The sequence below is a fragment of the Diaphorina citri genome, unplaced genomic scaffold (genome assembly GCF_000475195.1).
Source record: "Diaphorina citri unplaced genomic scaffold, Diaci psyllid genome assembly version 1.1 scaffold332, whole genome shotgun sequence".
Lineage (NCBI taxonomy): Eukaryota > Metazoa > Arthropoda > Insecta > Hemiptera > Psyllidae > Diaphorina > Diaphorina citri.
This window is the reverse complement of record NW_007377767.1, coordinates 17,389-34,829: the sequence shown is the minus strand read 5'-3', so window position 1 is coordinate 34,829 and position 17,441 is coordinate 17,389. Positions and strand designations below refer to the sequence as shown.

Here is a 17,441-nt window from a genome sequence, read left to right as displayed (position 1 = left end):
GGAGTATACCTTCCTAGATGGTATGGATATTGATAGTAAATGTCTTATGTATAATTGTATAGTTACCTAGTTTAATAAAACATATTTGTTCAATATTTATCTATTTTTAAATATAAAATAATATTCATATTTTATCAAAACCAAACCAATACTGAAGTTCTTCTTCAAATGTCGATAGTTTACGTGGGTAGATAGCTCCTTTAGCCAGACAAATACGATCCAGCTAAAACTCAGAAAACAGAAATTGAACAGTAAAAAGTCTTTTGTTTATTCTATTCTAAATACATTACTTTCCTTATTATAGGCTAAGGAAAGTAAAAAGGAGAAAAAGGGATAGGTAGGTAATTTTATTGATTGAATTATATTTTTATTTTCTATTTTGTAATAGATAGTAACCTTATGTTTGCTACTTCAGCTAATCTAGTAAAGGAGTGCATTATTGTCCATTTGTTTTCTTGCGTCCGCAGAAGGTACAATTTGAAATAATAAAATAAATATGTACAATTCAGAATTCAGATGATTCTTTTAAATAGGTACATAAAATGTTTGTATACATAGGTACGGGTACGAAACGAATCCAAATAATAGTCAGACTTACTTTTAAAATTTCTCATTCTTAGAATTCAATAAGAGTGTGAAGAAAAATTAATAAAATTGTCAATTCGGTCGTCAGTTCTTTGGAAATTTCAAATCCAGTATTTCCTTTCCAGTTAAATAAAATATGGCCACATACATACAAGTGTTTAAAATATGGCTATCTACAACATAGACATATGAACTTCAAAGGTCCTCTAGTCCATGTGTCGTGACGTCATCATCAAGTCTCATTCCTAGATTACATCTTGAGATTCTCATGGATCACAAAAAAAAATGTGCTCATAAAATACCACAGGAAACTCGAAAAATTGGTCAGCGTAAAATACGGAGACTCCAAAAAGCGATAGCAGACTTTCTCAACTTCTGTTCACGTTCCATCCAGCGCGCGGCGTTCCAAGAACATACGCAGAGTACTGCGCTGAACACGTGAAATTCTCTCTAAATATGAAAAACGCTCGCCCTCGGAAATATTTTGAGGGAATAGTTCCCTGAACGGACGATTTCGGAAGCTCAAATTTTGAGCGAATAGAGATCAAATGCGAGTGTTGGAGACTTTCTCAGAAGGACTCTCTCAGTCTAGAAATTTTACAATCCAGCAAGTTTCGAGAACAGAGCTTTCAGAAATTGGTGAGCAAGTCTTCCTCACAGGAATTGTCCAGGAAGACGGCAGAGGAGCGGGAAGCTACGTCTGCATACTCTCGATAGCCGGGACTACACAGCTTGCTGTTTGTCTCGATGGCTCTCTTACTGGAACAAGAAAGAAAACGAAGAATAGATTAGCATTGGTGAAATTTAGGGAGTTGAAATAGCTATATGAACCAACCTATACCTACATAGTACAGATAGACTAGTTTTCGTAACCCGCTCATATTTTGCCTTAGCGCCGCGCTCCGCAGTGAAATCAGAGCATTGTCCGTTTTTCAGGGCTATTTAATACGTCCTCCATTAACTCATTTGAGAAGGGTTTGAAATTCGAACCAGGTATGTAAACAGCTACCCATAGGAGTCTTTAGAGGGATTCAAACCAACTAAACCGACTCTTTAGGAAATACAATCAGACATCCCCGAATAAACTCTAGAACCACCCCGTTCTCTTAGTCATCAACTTACTCTCGGGCCATGATGTCCTTGGTCTCAGTCACCTTGATAGAGGACACATACAAGTGGTCATTACACCAGAGGAAACACAGAGAGCGGGGTTGGAGAACGTCCATATCGTACTCCCAGTAGAACTCTACCTTGTTGATAGTACCGACGTCTTCAGGATGAGTGACGACGAAACTACGCGAGGTACCATGCTCCAACTTCTCGTAACCACTGGGGAAGTAAAGAGATAATGAGAAAAATGTTGTATGAAATAAGAGAGAAGTGGAATTTTCAAGTGGAGAACGGAGAACTCCACCCGAAAAACCTCAAAAAGTCCACCCTTTCATAAACAAAAGTTTTGGTCACTTGTGGCCTCATTTAAATATGTTCAATTCTACCTTTCATTAAAACTTACTTCGGTGTCAGATCCAGATTCCGGATGACACCATTATCACTGTGAAGTGAAACCCTCATGAATCCTTGCACCCAAGTCTCTGCCCTGGGAGGCCGGGCCAGATCCAACGTGATCCTGTAATGATGCCCTGGAAAACAAACAAAACACTATGACGGTCAAATCCATTTACCTTCTATGAAAATGTTCGAAGTTCATGCCTAGAGATATAAAATTGGTCCTCTTCACTCTTGAAAAAAGAGGTTTGATAGAGGAAACTGTAACTGCTAAGGTCTTCCCGTCCCGAAATCGAAGAGAGAAAGAAGACAGGATAGGAGAAAGCCAGCCGTTCCGAGAACAAACATTATTCCATCAGGATAAAATCCACCACGGGTGAGAATCAAACCCGCGGCCTAGCGCTTACAAGACTCACTCTCTTCAATTTGACCGATTTGACATCGCCTGTCTAGAAAAACTGAAACGTTACCAAATCCCTAGAGAACACTTTTAGAACACTTACTGCAAAACGGCACCTCTTTCCCGGTGGTGATGTAGTATTTGGAGCCCGGTGGGTGATTAGTTTTCTGGGCTTCCAAGCCCATGAGGGCGCAACCCGTTCCATTTTCCCCACATGAGAAGCATCGTCCCTGCAGGAAATGTTGATAGGACGGACACCTATGCGCAACATAGGGGCACTTGGAGTTGATCGACTCAGTGAAGAGTTTGATGGCACGGACATGGTTGCAAGCGACGAGGACTCGGCCTGCCTCTTCTATTCCTTCCTTGATGAGGGTGAGTGGAAGGGGCGTCTCGGTGAGATCGCAGCCTGGCTGCTCCTTGCCGTTGTTCGGATAGAAGTCCAGATGGCCACACGTTTCACTCATTCCATAGCCTGAGCAGAACGAAATGGAGATTTGATGTTAATACTCGTATTATGTATTTATTTTTCTCCAGAGAGCTATGGTTATATGCGATAGATAACAAAAGATAATAATGTAATATTACACGAATAGATAATTATGATTGGTTCACCGCCGTTTTTATTTCGTAGCAATGAAATAACTCCTACATTTTAGACGCATGTGGTCTGTGTCGTAGCATGTCCAATATGTCCATCCTGTAGTATGCCTCTCATCAGATGGTCGAGAAGAGACACAAAATACTTCCTATTTTGGTGCTGGGTCAACATGAGAACACCAGAAAGTAACCCTTTGAAATATTTGCAATCGAAAAACGAATACAAATTTTTGTCTATGGAGGGATTCGAACCCGGGCCTTCTGCAAGGCGTTACCACTGGACCATCCGTGACCCCTTCTTATTACCTAGAAGGAAGATGGAGGACCCGTCTGTATGAATGACATCCACAAGATCTGCATCCGTCGGGTCCAGACGAGCAAAGGGGGGCATTCCCTGAAAATAGGGTTCAGCTGGGTCTAAGCCTGTGATTCGGCCAAGGCCTTCAATAGCCTGGCCTGCATACCCTGCAGTGTGGGCCCCAAGGGAGTGGCCGATCATGTGAACATCGGCCGGATTCAGGCCGTAGTTGTCCTGAAAAAGGAAAAGATTTTGATTAGAAGGCATTCACTTAAAATAATAATAATAAAAATAAATAGTATTTCACCACCGTTTTTATTTCGTAGCCATGAAACAACTGCTACATTAGACGCATGTGGTCTGTGGCATGTCCATCCCGTAGTACATATGTCCCTCATCAGATGGGCGATAAGACAATTAACAAACAACATTTAAAAGAGTCACAAGAGAATAGGTAAATCAGGCAAATTGAAATTTCCATCATCGCATCGTCTCATTAGAATTCCCCCGGGGACAATCTCCTAAGTAGGTAACTTAAAAGACTCTCGTTATGTTTGAGAAAAAGCTTTCTTCCAAAATACCTCTCTAAATTCAAAAACAACAAAGGACGACAGAAAAAAATTCCAAGTTTGTTCCGACTACCTATGTAAATAGGGTACCTAAATGGGGAACATCGACTGATGTAAAAGTTTTACTTTTTTTTAGTTTATTAAAAGTTTAAAATGGAAATAAAAGTTGAACGCACCTTCAAATAGTTAACGAAGTAGGCCAGCTCCAGACCTACTAGTCTCGTGTTGGCTGTAGCTTGCGTGTAGAGAGGTAAAGAACCTCCTGCCCAATCCACTACGATGACATTCCAGTCTGAGTGTTTCAGAAGCTCTCTCCTCATTTCCTGTAAAACAGAACCAGGAGTGTGAATGGTGTGATGAAAGATCACTAAAAAGTTGAAGCCCGTTCCCAATAAAATAAAATTGTAATCGGATGAAACTCACGACAAGTGAGAACTTTCCTTTACGCAATTCAATTATTACAATGTAATACGCTATGTTGGTATTGGTATGAATAAATGCTAAATGCCCTGTCAAACAAAGCGCTTTCTGTGTCTCACATGCGAGAGAGAATGGGCTCGAGAGAACGAAAGTTGGCATAATGGGTCTTTTTAGTCTTAGCCGACAGTATAAATAAGGTAGGCAATATTTGAATGGCTAAGAGGCAGAGCGGACTAAGTCCAAAAAAAGCGTTTTGAGAAAAATGGAATCAAAGTTTAGGACTAGTCAAAGTTTAAATAGAGATAGCCATCTCAATACAACACTAAAGTGAAGTTCGCGACCAATATAAAAAGTAGATCAGAAAGTCAATTTTTGGACTTCGTCCACTCTGCCTTTTACCCATTCATTTTATAGATTTAATAGTCCCAGAGTCCCTTTTACCCCAATGCAGGCTACTTCTATCATTGTAGACAAATTCTCAAATAATGTAGGGACCTTATTACCTATTATATGTAGAGGGTAATATCCTCTTTTGCGGGGGTAAAAGGGGGGGTTCACAAAATACAATGGAAAAGGGACTTGCAAGTCTCATCCTTGGGATATAAATTAAATTCTATTATCTACAGGTACCTATAAATTAAGTTCTCTTATCTACCTACATACCTATATAAAATTCCATACCTCATCTGTTTACACGTGTACTTACTTTGACCCAGGAACTCAAGGGTGTATCTATAAATCCATGAATGATGAATTTGGTTTTCTTCTTAGGGTCGAAGTTTGACTTCTCTATTGTTCGCTCATTTTGAACTTTCAGCATGTGTCCCTGAAATCAAATGGCACGAGTTTGACTTTAGACTCTTTAGAGTGTTTTGACATTAAATTTTTTGGGACGAAAATTATGGAGTTTTAACTTGAGAATATAAATAGGTACCTAAAATACCTAAGTCATTATTTTCTGATATATTCCATGTTTTACAGAAGTTAGTTTTGGTGGTCAGATACCCTACCCAGCTACAGAGGTAGATAACACCAAGGTTTTTAAGCTTTGCACATTGCATACTTGATTAGTTTCCAGGCGTTCATAAAAACTGGACCCGATCATTTCTTTTCTTGTAAAAATTCTTTTTGTGCCCATCTGCCCATACTTACCTACTTACCCACTTACAACGGTAGTATGTGCTTGTAAGACTAACACACCTGTATTTCTTTCGTGTCATGTTGATACTTGTGACTAGAATAGAAACCGCTGCACGCTGACTGCTGGCACGAGTTTTGACTGAAATAAATTGGAAATTTTTCCCAGAATGATGAATTCCTAGGACACCTGGGAAAAATCATGTTTTCTTACCTCCGTGGGATTTTTCCTCGTGTACAAAATGAACCTCGTATCAATGACAGCACGTGGTAGGGGGAAAATGTTGAACGGTCGATAGATCAAGTGATACCAATCCCGGGTGACATTCAGACAGCCTAGCTCATCGTAACACCGAGTCTCATTTTCAACTGGGAAAACAAAAGATGGCATTTGTTAATAAAACACGAAACAATGGGTCAAATAATACAAACAAATTGATAAAGGGCACTGTAACTGCTGAGGTCTTGTGCCGAAAGCGGAGAGAGAAAGAAAGCCAGCCGTTCCTAGAACGAACCTTATCTGCTAAAACCCGCCCCGGGTGGAAATCAATCACATGTTTTCAATTCATATGAGCACATCATGCGGTCGCCTGGTCATCAGGAGGTCGTAGGTTCAAAACCCAAGAAGGCATAGTTTTTTTTTTCCTTCCAAAAGGTTGATAGGGGGGGAACTGGAACGTCAAATGTCTTAATGTCCCGAAATCGAATAGAAAAGGAGAACAAGATGGGACAAAGCCAGTCGTTCCCAGAACGAACCCTAACTGTTTAGGATACAGTTCTCAGACGGGATCGAACCCGCGACCTTGCGTTTACAAGGCAGACGCGCTACCCTCCAAAAGCTAACTAGGCTCAATAAGGTTCACTGATTTCATTACGAGCTGTAGCTTTTGTGACACATTTTTGATTAGAGAAAAAGTGGAGGAAAAAAAATGAAAATGCAAAAAATTTTGCTCTACAAATTTCAAGTTTGCTTTTTTTTCAGCTTTGCTAATTCGTAGAGACGCGACATGACTCTTCTCTGTTTTATCCTTACGGTTGTCTGATTTTGTTAAAATTTACTGATGCTCTCTCTATAGTCTCTTTACTCTCTTCTCTTAGTCATTCCTATCCTTACTCTGCTCTTAAAGAGGGGGTCTCCCTTCTCTTTACTCTCCTCTCTTCTCTTTTTTTACTCCCTCTCCTCTCTCTCTCTCTCTCTCTCCTCTCTCTCTCTCTCTCCTCTAGTCCTCTCTCTCTTCTCTCTTTTCTCTTTCTCTCTCTCTCTCCTCTCTCTCTCTCTTCTCTCTTTCTCTCTCGTTCACTCCTTTTCTCTGTCATACCGATGTAAAAGATGTAAAGAACATCAGAGCTTTTTCTCATTTCTTTTTCTCTCTCCCCCTTCTCCTCCTCTCTATCTCTCTCCTTCTCCCTCTCCTTGTCTTTCTTCTCCATCTTCTTCTTTTTCTTCTTCTCCTCTCTCTTTCCCTTCTTCCTCCTCTTCTTCTTCTTTTTCTTCTCCTTCTCCTTCTACTTTTCCTTTTCCTTCTTCTTCTTCTCCTTCTTCTTCTTCTCCTTCTTCTTCTTCTTCTTCTTCTTCTTCTCCTCCTCCTTCTCCTTATTCTTGTCCTTCTTCTTCTCCTTTTCCTTCTTCTTCTCCTCCTTCTTCTCCTCCTCCTTCTTCTTCTCCTTCTCCTTCTTCTTCTTCTTCTCCTTCTCCTTCTTCTTCTCCTTCTCCTTTTCCTTCTTCTCTCTTCCACCTCTTTTTCTTCCCGTGTAACCTAAATATCAACTCTTGCAATATGCTCCAGATCTCCTTAATTATACCTTCTCACCTCTCCTATCCTGTCTTTCTTCTGTCTTCGCTTTCGGGACGATAAAACCTTAGCAGCTATACAGTTTACTCTGTCATTTTTTTTTTTTTTTTCAACTTACGTATAAAATTACGTATAAAAAATCTCAGCGTATAAAAAATCAAACTTACGTATTTATCTAGGAACCAGGACCCGGGTGTTATCAGCGGAATGTACGTGAGCATGTAGATCATCGAGGTACAATCCACGTAGAACGAGCCCACCCCGTAGTATTTCATCACGTGATCGCTGACTATCGCGTACTGTATCCACTGGAGGGCGTTACTTGCGGAATACACCACGAAAAGCGCCAGGATCGCATACCGCCGCGAATACAGCTTACAGTCGACATTCTGGTGCGTTGGAATGATGGGCGTGGAGGCGACGCCGAACGCGTCCTTGGTTTGAACGCCGGCGTAGTCGGCGGCCGCCATTTTTGATGACCTTGGAAAAAAACCGTTGGATGACCTTGGAAACCGATTTGACCTTGGGAAATTGGTTTGAAGACCTTGACAAACCGGTTTGACGGTCTTGGAAACCGATTTAGTGTTGATTTTGGGAAAACGGTACGCGCTGAAGTTTGATGCGGTTATTTTTGGTGAACAAGTAACCGTTGAAAAGCGGTAAGGGAGAAAGTTTGATGCTCTATTGTTAATTGTTTTAGGCAGCTCTTGGACCGGTTAGGTTAACCGTTCTTGAACGCTGTTTGCAGTCTTCGCATAATCGTCATTATCTCAACAGGGTCGCCGCAGTTGGTCCATTTTGGTTTAACTAGTTCGATGTTTTGTTCTCGTTTGGTTTACTTGTAGGATATTTTATTGTTGGATGGCTGAACGATTGAGGGTGCTGATGAAGCTGTTTGTAACTTTGTAGTCGAAATGTTGCTGTTGATAATGCCGTGGGGTTCTGAGGTGTAATCCAAATGTAATCCAGACTATCTTGTCTAGGCTAGTTAGGTATTCGGTCGTCTAGATTCGGATACTAGTGTTTACTTTCCTTTTTACTGATAGAAAAAACATAAGATGAAGATCTACTGGAATGTTTGAACACCATTATCGTGCCATGTATAGGACTATCTTGTCTAGGCTAGTTCTTATCCAAAGATTTAGGATGATTTCGGAATGGGATAAAGATGAATTGGCAGATTGGTAATCTTCTGATTTGTTTGGAATTAGGTTGTCCGTATGGTGGATATGAATGCTGTTTCTTCTGAGGAATAGGATGTTGGAATGGGGTGTGTGGAATGGTGACGATTCTTGCTATCAGCGATGTCAACTCTAGTCGAATGGGGATCTGGAAAGATAAGAATGGAATAGAATAGCAAGCAATAGAATACTTAGATAAAGAAAATAATAATGCGATTTATTAAAAAATAATAGAAAGTAAAAAGAAAGAGAGAGAGAGAAAGAGAGAGATTTTTTTAAAAAGAGGTTTGACAGAGGGAACTGTAACTGCTATGGTCTCATCGTCCCGAAATCGAAGAGAGAAGGAAGACAGGATAGGAGAACGCCAGCCGTTCCGAGAACGAACATTATCCGCCCCAGGCGGGAATCGAACCTGCGGCCTAGCGCTTACAAGGCAGACGCACTACCAACTAAGCTAACTAGGCTGGCTATAAGAGAGAGAGAGAAAGAGAGAGGGAGAGAAAGAGAGAGAGAAAAAAAAGAATACCCTTTCCACTTTTCCAGGTCTTTGATCTTACTACCTAGTCTGATCTTTAACAAAAATTCTTGCTCTCAAGTCAGACTGAAACAAATTTTGGCCATCAGATGTTTGCGATTGATGATACTTTAGTGCAGCTTGAGACACTGTAACAACGCAGGTCTTATCGTCCGTACGGAAAACGAACCTCTGTTGAGGAAAAAGTTCGCCTGCCAGCCTAGTTAGCTTAGTAAGCTTAGTTGGTAGCGCGTCTGCCTTGTAAGTGCTAGGCCGCGGGCTTGATTCCCGCCCGGGGCGGATTTTATCCTCAACTTTCTGAAATCCTTTGAGAATCAAACCCGTGACCTAGCGCTTAAAAGGCAGACGGTCCCTCCAAGCGAACTAGGCTGGCACGAAAAAATAAAAGAACCAAGAGAAGATAAAGAAGTGAAAAGAACCTGGTAGGTAAAAGGTACTGTTAGTCAAAACACTGTTGTTTTATTCACAGCACATTGCATACACAAAAACAGTTTCCAGGCGTTCATACAAATTGATCCATTTTGTAGATAAGAAACATTCTCCCATTCCATAGGTTAGATGAGAAAGGTTTATCAACAGTTTTGTCGAGGTGAAGTTAAGTAACGTCAGTTCTGGTGATTGTTTGGAAAGGTGGCTTAGAATTTCACAATTTTATCCTTACTAGGACAGTAAGTTCAGGGGGCTGGTGTCTTCCAAAATTCTAGGAGAAAGTCAGTCGATCCGAGAGCGAACCTTATCTGTTTAGGATAAAGTTCGGCCCGAGCGGAAGTCGAACCCTCTATCATGGAGGTTGATGGGGTCAATTATTTACTCACAATTCATCAAACTCATCATTGTAATTTTAGGAATGACTCATTTTCAGTCATAACTATGGATTAGGACGATTAGGTATACAAAATGATACTACAAAAATTCCATATTCCGGCTGAGTCACAACACCAACTCCCGGATTGTGACTACAAAATTTTACCATCAGAGACGTTCTTTTTTTTAAGAGGTTTGACAGAGGGAACTGTAACTGCTATGGTTGAAATCGAAGAGAGAAGGAAGACAGGATAGGAGAAAGCCAGCCGTTCCGAGAACGAACATTATCCCATCAGGATAAAAAAAAAAAACACATGTATTTTTTTGTTAAGAGGTTTGACAGAGGGAACTGTAACTGCTATGGTCTTATCGTCCCAAAATCAGAGAAGGAAGAGAGGGATAGGAGAAAGCCAGCCGTTCCGAGAACGAACATTATCCCATCAGGATAAAATCCGCCCCGGGCGGGAATCGAACCATTTTAAAGAGGTTTGACAGAGGGAACTGTAACTGCTATGGTCTTATCGTCCCGAAATCGAAGAGAGAAGGAAGCTTTTTTAAAGAGGTTTAACAGAGGGAACTGTAACTGCTATGGTCTTATCGTCCCGAAATCGAAGAGAGAAGGAAGAGAGGGATAGGAGAAAGCCAGCCGTTCCGAGAACGAACATTATCCCATCAGGATAAAATCCGCCCCGGGCGGGAATCGAACCAGATAGGAGAAAGCCAGCCGTTCCGAGAACGAACATTATCCCATCAGGATAAAATCCGCCCCGGGCGGGAATCGAACCCAAGAAGGAAGACGGGATAGGAGAAAGCCAGCCGTTCCGAGAACGAACATTATCCCATCAGGATAAAATCCGCCCCGGGCGGGAATAGTAAGGAGAAATGTATTTTTTTATTATTATTATTTTATTGAAATAAAAATCGAAGACTTACTTTGAGAGGAGGGGGATATGAAAATAAATTAAAAGTAAAAAAAAAAGTCCTAAGCCCCCCAAAAGAAGAGGGAGGTGGCGGAGGAGAAAGAAAAGGGGGAAGAGAAGAGAAAGAGGAGAGAAAAAGGAAGAGGGAGAGAGAGAGAGATAACAGGAGATAGAGTAAAGAAAGAAGAGAAAGAGAAGATAAGGTTGTACGGACAAAAGAGAAAGAGATAGAAGAAAGAGAAAGAAGAGGAAGAAGAAGAGGAAGAAAAACAAGAAGAAGAAAGACAAATACAAAGATACACATACACGAGGGGTGCTAAAGAAAATTTTGGAGAGAGAGAGAGGAAGAAAATTTCTCATCTCCCTAAAACAACAATATTTATTTGATTTCATTGTTTTTAGAGGGTGTAAAAATTTCATTGACAGTTTTCTCCATTTGCAGAATGGAGAGAGAATTCCCCTTCTCTCCTTCCTCTTCCTCGAATATATTTCTCCCTGTTTCCTACATGAACTTTCTCCAAACAATATAATGTACTGGGGATTCATATAAGATATACAGTGTAACTCTGGATAGAATCATATAAGATAGGTATACTGGGTGACACCAAATTAACAGAATTCCAAATACGGATTTTACACACTTTTGCTTAGACCCAATCAATCACCTATTGTAAGGCTCTAAAGCAAAATGTATGGCAAAAGATGTTTACTTCTTAGAACGAAGAAGGAATTATCCTGGCTGCAGGATCTGAGGATTCTGACGGCGGTTAAGATAGCCTTCTTGATTACCGCGATGACACAGTACTGTTGAAGCAGTTACGACTTATGACCATCAAGCTCATAACTTAAATTCCAACGAAATTGAAATTATGAAATTTTGAAGATAGTTGTCGGAGGACCATGAAATTATAGATAGGTTCTCGACTACGTAATTTAGTAATAACTCACTGTATGCACTTGAAATTTATAATATTAGCCTGTCAAATGGTTTGGAATTTTAAATAAGCCTCCTTTTTATTTAGGCAATTTAAGTGAAGAACTTATTAGAAAATATTGCCTTCTTTTGTGATTTCTATTTTTCTGAATTTTTGCGATCCAATTAATCACTATTTTATTTTTATTTACTTTATTTTAAGACATTTTAAGGAGTTTTACCAATAAAGTTCTCTCTTCTTTTGTTTCAGGGATCAGATCCAAGAGTGGCAACCTGTCGTGGAAAATTGCAAAATAAAAGATCAAAACTGAATCAAGAAATAAACAAGGAACTACGATTACGAGCGGGCGCAGAAAACTTATTCAAGTAAGTACTTGAATGTATTTATCTATTTATTGTACCTATTGATTATTATTTTATACTGCCGAATAAGACTAAAAAGTTCTATTATGCCAACAATACGAGTAAGATCGATGTTTTGAAACAATCACTTAGGTCCATAATCTATTCTGCTGGAATGAGACTAAAAGGTCCCTTTACCAGAAAGTCAGCTACTACATACAACTAAGCTACTGTCAATTTTTCAAACACTTGAAGATATATTTCTCTACCTGGTGGGATTTGAACTCGCGACCTCTTGATTACCAGGTGAGCACTTGACCGTTGAGCTACCAAGGCGAGTACCGCACGATTCAACTGAAACTTCCACAGAATTTTACTCAGGCCGTTAAATGTCCATCGGGCTTAACCAATTATACTGCTCACTCCTCGCACGAAGTGCAATGTAAAATGTTCATTGTACTCCAAGTACACTGGACTACAAACACTTAGGGACAAAATGCGCAATTCCATGCCTTTAATCATGAGGTAGAGGGATTTTTAGTGCTAGCTCTAGACTAAGCCAGCCGTTCCGAGAACGAACCTTATCCCATCAGGATAAAATCCGCCCCGGGCGGGAATCGAACCCGCGGCCTAGCGCTTACAAGGGAGACGCATTACCAACTAAGCTAACTAGGCTGGCCTGTACTAAGGTTGTTTCTGTTGTTTTAGCGGCTTTAGCTTTCGCCAAATGGTGATGGCAGGATAAAGAAGAGATAATTATATCTGCCATACACCGGGGTGATAGGTTTCTTCAAATTAAATTGATCCCAAGGGCCAGGCAATGCCTAAACCCTTGACAAATGGAGTGTGTCTGAAGGCATGTGATGTGTTCCAATCCACTGATGATCTCTAGCTGTGTTTAATAGACTCTCTTGTGAGGACTTGTGCTTATTCTTTAAAGCAGAAAAAAAACCTCTTTTTTTGGCTTGCACGCCGGAGGTCCTAGGTTTCCCGGCAGAATAGAAGTTTTTCGGTTTAGTGAGTTTTGCAGTTCACTGAACGACTTCTAAATGTCTTTGTAAACTATTTGTCTGTTCCCAGAGTCAACTAGCAGGATTCTTCGACCCTTGTGTAGGCGAAGACAAGTATCTTTCCATTCAATACCTGTTCCATTCCCATCTTCACGAGGCTGTCATAGGGGACCGGGACAAGCTGCGAATACCAAAGCAATCTCATCGCGTTACCACATGAAATTTACTGCGCGGTAGTTTTGCTTACTCGGGTAGTCGAGATTGTCTTAGACAACTATTTATGAAATGATAATACGTTCCTACACTGTGGTTCCGATTCTCGAAGAGTGAACCAGTGCGGTTTTCCACGAACAAGGTTTAAGGCTCATGTTGCTAATAAAAAGGCTGGATTTCACCAATATTTTTGTTATTTTTTCAGCTTCTGGAAGGCCTGTTAAGCTAACAACCTGCTAAGTTCCATTTGATTTGTATAAGCTTAACAGGGCTGTTAAGCTAAAAAGAAGGTTGGTGAAACCCACCCAAAATGTTGTTTGAAGTCCTACAAATTTTGATTAATATTTTTATAGGAAGAAGGGGAATTTTATAATTTTGACTTCATATCCATGTTAATGTCAATTATAAAAGATACCTTTACCTTTTTTAGGTTTCCTTCTTTTCTAATGGGAATGTTAATCGAAATTTGCAGGAGTAAAACTACTGAATAGGTACTTACCTGAAAGGAAGAAAAAAAGCTATCCTAATATCTGCGATCTTTCATTGTGCAGATTCTATTGGGGTTATTTCTTTCGTGTGCAGGGCTAAAACGAGCTAAGCTTTTAACATTCCTTCATATCTTGTTGGTTTACTCTTTGAGAAAACGAACTACCTAGTTACCTTTTGAAGCGTATTTTGTTGTTGTTTTTTGTTATGACATTATTCTTGTTATGACATATATTTTACGTTTGCTTTATACACAGCTAAATTCACTCGCCAATCTTTTCTAGATGGAAATAGATTTTTTTATGGCGTTCACTTTTGGCCTTTACACACCGACCGAGGTATTGATTAACGTGTTGTGTGTGTTTAGGGATTTATTGTACGCTTCATTGTACCAATAAAAAAGCAAACTTGTTAGAAAAATTATTTCGATAATCTGTTTTTCGTTATGTTGATTTTTCCCCCTCTCTTAATGGCGTCAAAATATTTGCAAAGTTGCTCTTGGGAATAGACGAGTAAAGATCATATGATTAAACTTAACAAAGCGTTGGGTCGCGGGTTCGATTCCCGAAATTTTAGGTTCGCTCTCGGAACAGCTGATTTCATCAACGAATGACAAACTGTATTAAGAGGAAAATAACTAGACAACCATTATTACTGTAATAAAATATAAATATATATTTTTTCTATGGTATACTTTAAACAAAATACGTTGTAACACACATCCGAGGATACGTTTTAATTCTTTGGTTATGTGCTCTTAAAAGTAATAATAAATAGATAAATTCTTTATTTAAAGCTAAACAATACTAAGTAGTCTAGGGTTACGGCTAAACACTTTTGATTTTCTAACTTTCAGTCCTTGCAAACATACTAATCAATTAACACTGAAGTGAACACTAAAAACAAAATACATCATGGCGATTTTGAAATCAAATTTCCGGACAATAACAATGGCTCAACATAAAACACAGATAATTTTGGTTCAACAGAAAACACAGTTTATAATAACTTACTAAAACAAAAAATCTAGACCCAGACTAAGTCTCATCGGTGAGATACTAGTAATACAAATATTTGAATAAAACATAAAATAAAAGATAATCGATAGTAAAAAAGTAAGTAGTTTACTCATAAATAACGAAAATGACTGTAAAGAATACGAACATACAGAGAGGGTCAAGGGACAGAACATTTAATATGGCCAGGGACAGAAACAACTAGATTTAAAAAATTCTCTGAATATTCCTACCACCCTAAAGAGGTACGCCGACCCTACTTCAATAGGATTAGGCCAGGAAGAAAAAGAAAGAGAACGTGTATAAATGATAGTTTGGCTTAAAACTTAACAACGAATGGCAACAAGTAAGACGAAGGTGTTGGATTACTCAGTGATCCAGGATTCTCAAGTTACCCGAGACGATTTTGTTTTCCAGGATAGCTCCTGATGGGATGTCAATACGGTCTCCGTGGTTGGCAATAATGATGACTGTGCCCTGGGGATGAAATGGGGATTAAAGTAAATACAAAGTCCAGACAAGTTTCCATTAGTTTTTTTATTATTTTTTTTTTTATCCATCCGACTCATACGGATTCGATGGATTCAAGAATTCAGGGATCCTTTGAATTTCCTTTCATTTTTCTCAAAAAAAGATTTTTTTTTTTACTTCTCTCTTTGAAATCCCTATGTTCTACCACTGTGAACCAAACGAATCCAGCCCCCAAGTGGATCCCTTGGATTCACTGGATTCCGATTTTCAAAATACTTTTTTTTTTTTTTTTAAGAAACAAATGAGTGTGCTGCCTTATCTAAACCATGAAACCAAATACTTACCCTGAGTGACACTCCTTTGCCAAATGTGACATCTCCGGATACAGTCAGATGATCCAATTCTAACACGTCTGGGATGTTGGCAAATCTGGTCAAGAAATCTTTCACCTGTAAAAGCAAATAAAATCCGCCCCGGGCGGGAATCGAACCCGCGGCCTAGCGCTTACAAGGCAGACGCATTACCAACTAAGCTAACTAGGCTGGCTGGGAAACTAATCTAAAATCGATCTAGTCCGTACGTCATTGATAGTTTTATGCGGTTTAAAGTACTCTCAGATATGCAATATTAGCCAATATGTTCTAGGTATATTATAATATGTACAAACAATTTACCAATATTTACAGAGGAGTAAACAGTAAAGTAGAAAAAAACTGCTATTAGAGACCTGAGACCTGGAACATAAAAGTCAAGAAGAATTTGCCACAGAGCGTGTCAATAAGTCTCAGTAAATCAGTAGGTTAAAAGAAAAATATAGGCCGAGTGTGAGAAGTAGTCATAATAATAGATTTAATAGCTGCCATAATACGCAGTACCGTACAGAAATATACAGAATGTATAGGTGTACATAGCATCAGGTGTAATACAGGGGGATTCAGAAGTCTTTCTTGACCCCTTTGTAACTTTTCAATGTCTGGAATGATTTTGCGTCTAGTAACTAAAGTTAAGCAACGTTACGCTTATCACCTGAATGGAAATGTACTTTTATAGTTCGAATAAGGAAAGATTCTTTCCCTGGCCAATATATCCCGTACAGCTTTGTACCGTCCTGTCCTTTCAAAAATCAGGGGGGGAAGAAGAAGAAGGAAAGTGAGAGTGAATACTCATTACATATTTGTACGAATGATTTATATTAGATCACTAATTTAAAAAATGAATAAATAAATAAAAGCGATACGTCTATCACATGTGACCTTTGGTACTTCAATCGCTAATTCCAATCGTTTGACCCCGCTTCTTCAAGATATCCTTAAATCTAAAATGAATGGATACCCTCAAAAAACAACACATACTTCTAAAGTTTCGCAAGACTTTAAATTATAATCTGGTATGATTTTTTTGATCACGAAATCTCTAAACCAGAATCTTTAGCACGCGATCATAATGATAAATAATCAACATGATATCTTGATCTGAAAATATGTACCAATTCATAATCTTTTTATGTTCAATCAAACACCGCATTTATCAATGTCAGAAAAACCACAAAAACATGAACATACACAGAGAAATGTCTTAAATAATAATAAATTGCGCAAGCATTTGCCACATAAAATACAGTGAAGCACTCGGGTTTGTGGAATAGGTTGGTGGGACGCTTTCATTGGATGGTTAAAAGAAAATTAATCGAATGTCCAAGACCATGTTGGAATAAAAGAGCAACACAACATTATAAATATCGAATCTTATTAGAGTTAATACTACCAAGTCCCTTTATGACCAATTTCATAGTACCTACCTTTGTACAGTAACTAAGTTATCATGTTAACCAGAGGATTTAACTTTCAGATAACAAACTAAAAACGAAATAACAACAGATTTTACTTGATTTACCATCAGTTGATGTTTATTATCAAGTAGTTAAGTATTAACTTACAAAACCGGACATAACTTCGATCTATAATACAAAAAGTGTAGGAAGCAATTTCTACCATATGGCTTAAATGAGTATCACTCACAGTAAATATTGGATCGGTTCACAGCTCATTGGAGACTGGATTAAATGATTCAGAAGCTGCATATAACAGAAGCCGAGTGGGCAAAGGAAGGTCACAATTCTCATAATGATCAACATGTTTAGTGTTTACGCTATATTATTCTACTGTAGGAGTTTAAATATTATTTAGCGATACATTAGTTGTATTTATTTGTTCGTTTATTC

At 39.0% G+C, this 17,441-nt stretch overlaps 1 protein-coding gene across 1 annotated transcript; it reads right to left on the bottom strand.

The window, feature by feature from the left end:
- Positions 1–434: 434 nt before the first annotated feature.
- On the bottom strand, positions 435–15,678 carry LOC103507659 (pancreatic triacylglycerol lipase-like; the record flags this gene model as incomplete). Its single annotated transcript, XM_008472159.3, has 12 exons — positions 435–1,344; positions 1,708–1,914; positions 2,099–2,225; positions 2,595–2,966; positions 3,398–3,623; positions 4,135–4,281; positions 5,085–5,204; positions 5,730–5,884; positions 7,472–7,917; positions 8,432–8,637; positions 15,122–15,226; positions 15,565–15,678. Coding segments are annotated over 12 exons (2,355 nt in total), but the record flags the coding sequence as incomplete, so codon positions are not given.
- Positions 15,679–17,441: the final 1,763 nt, after the last annotated feature.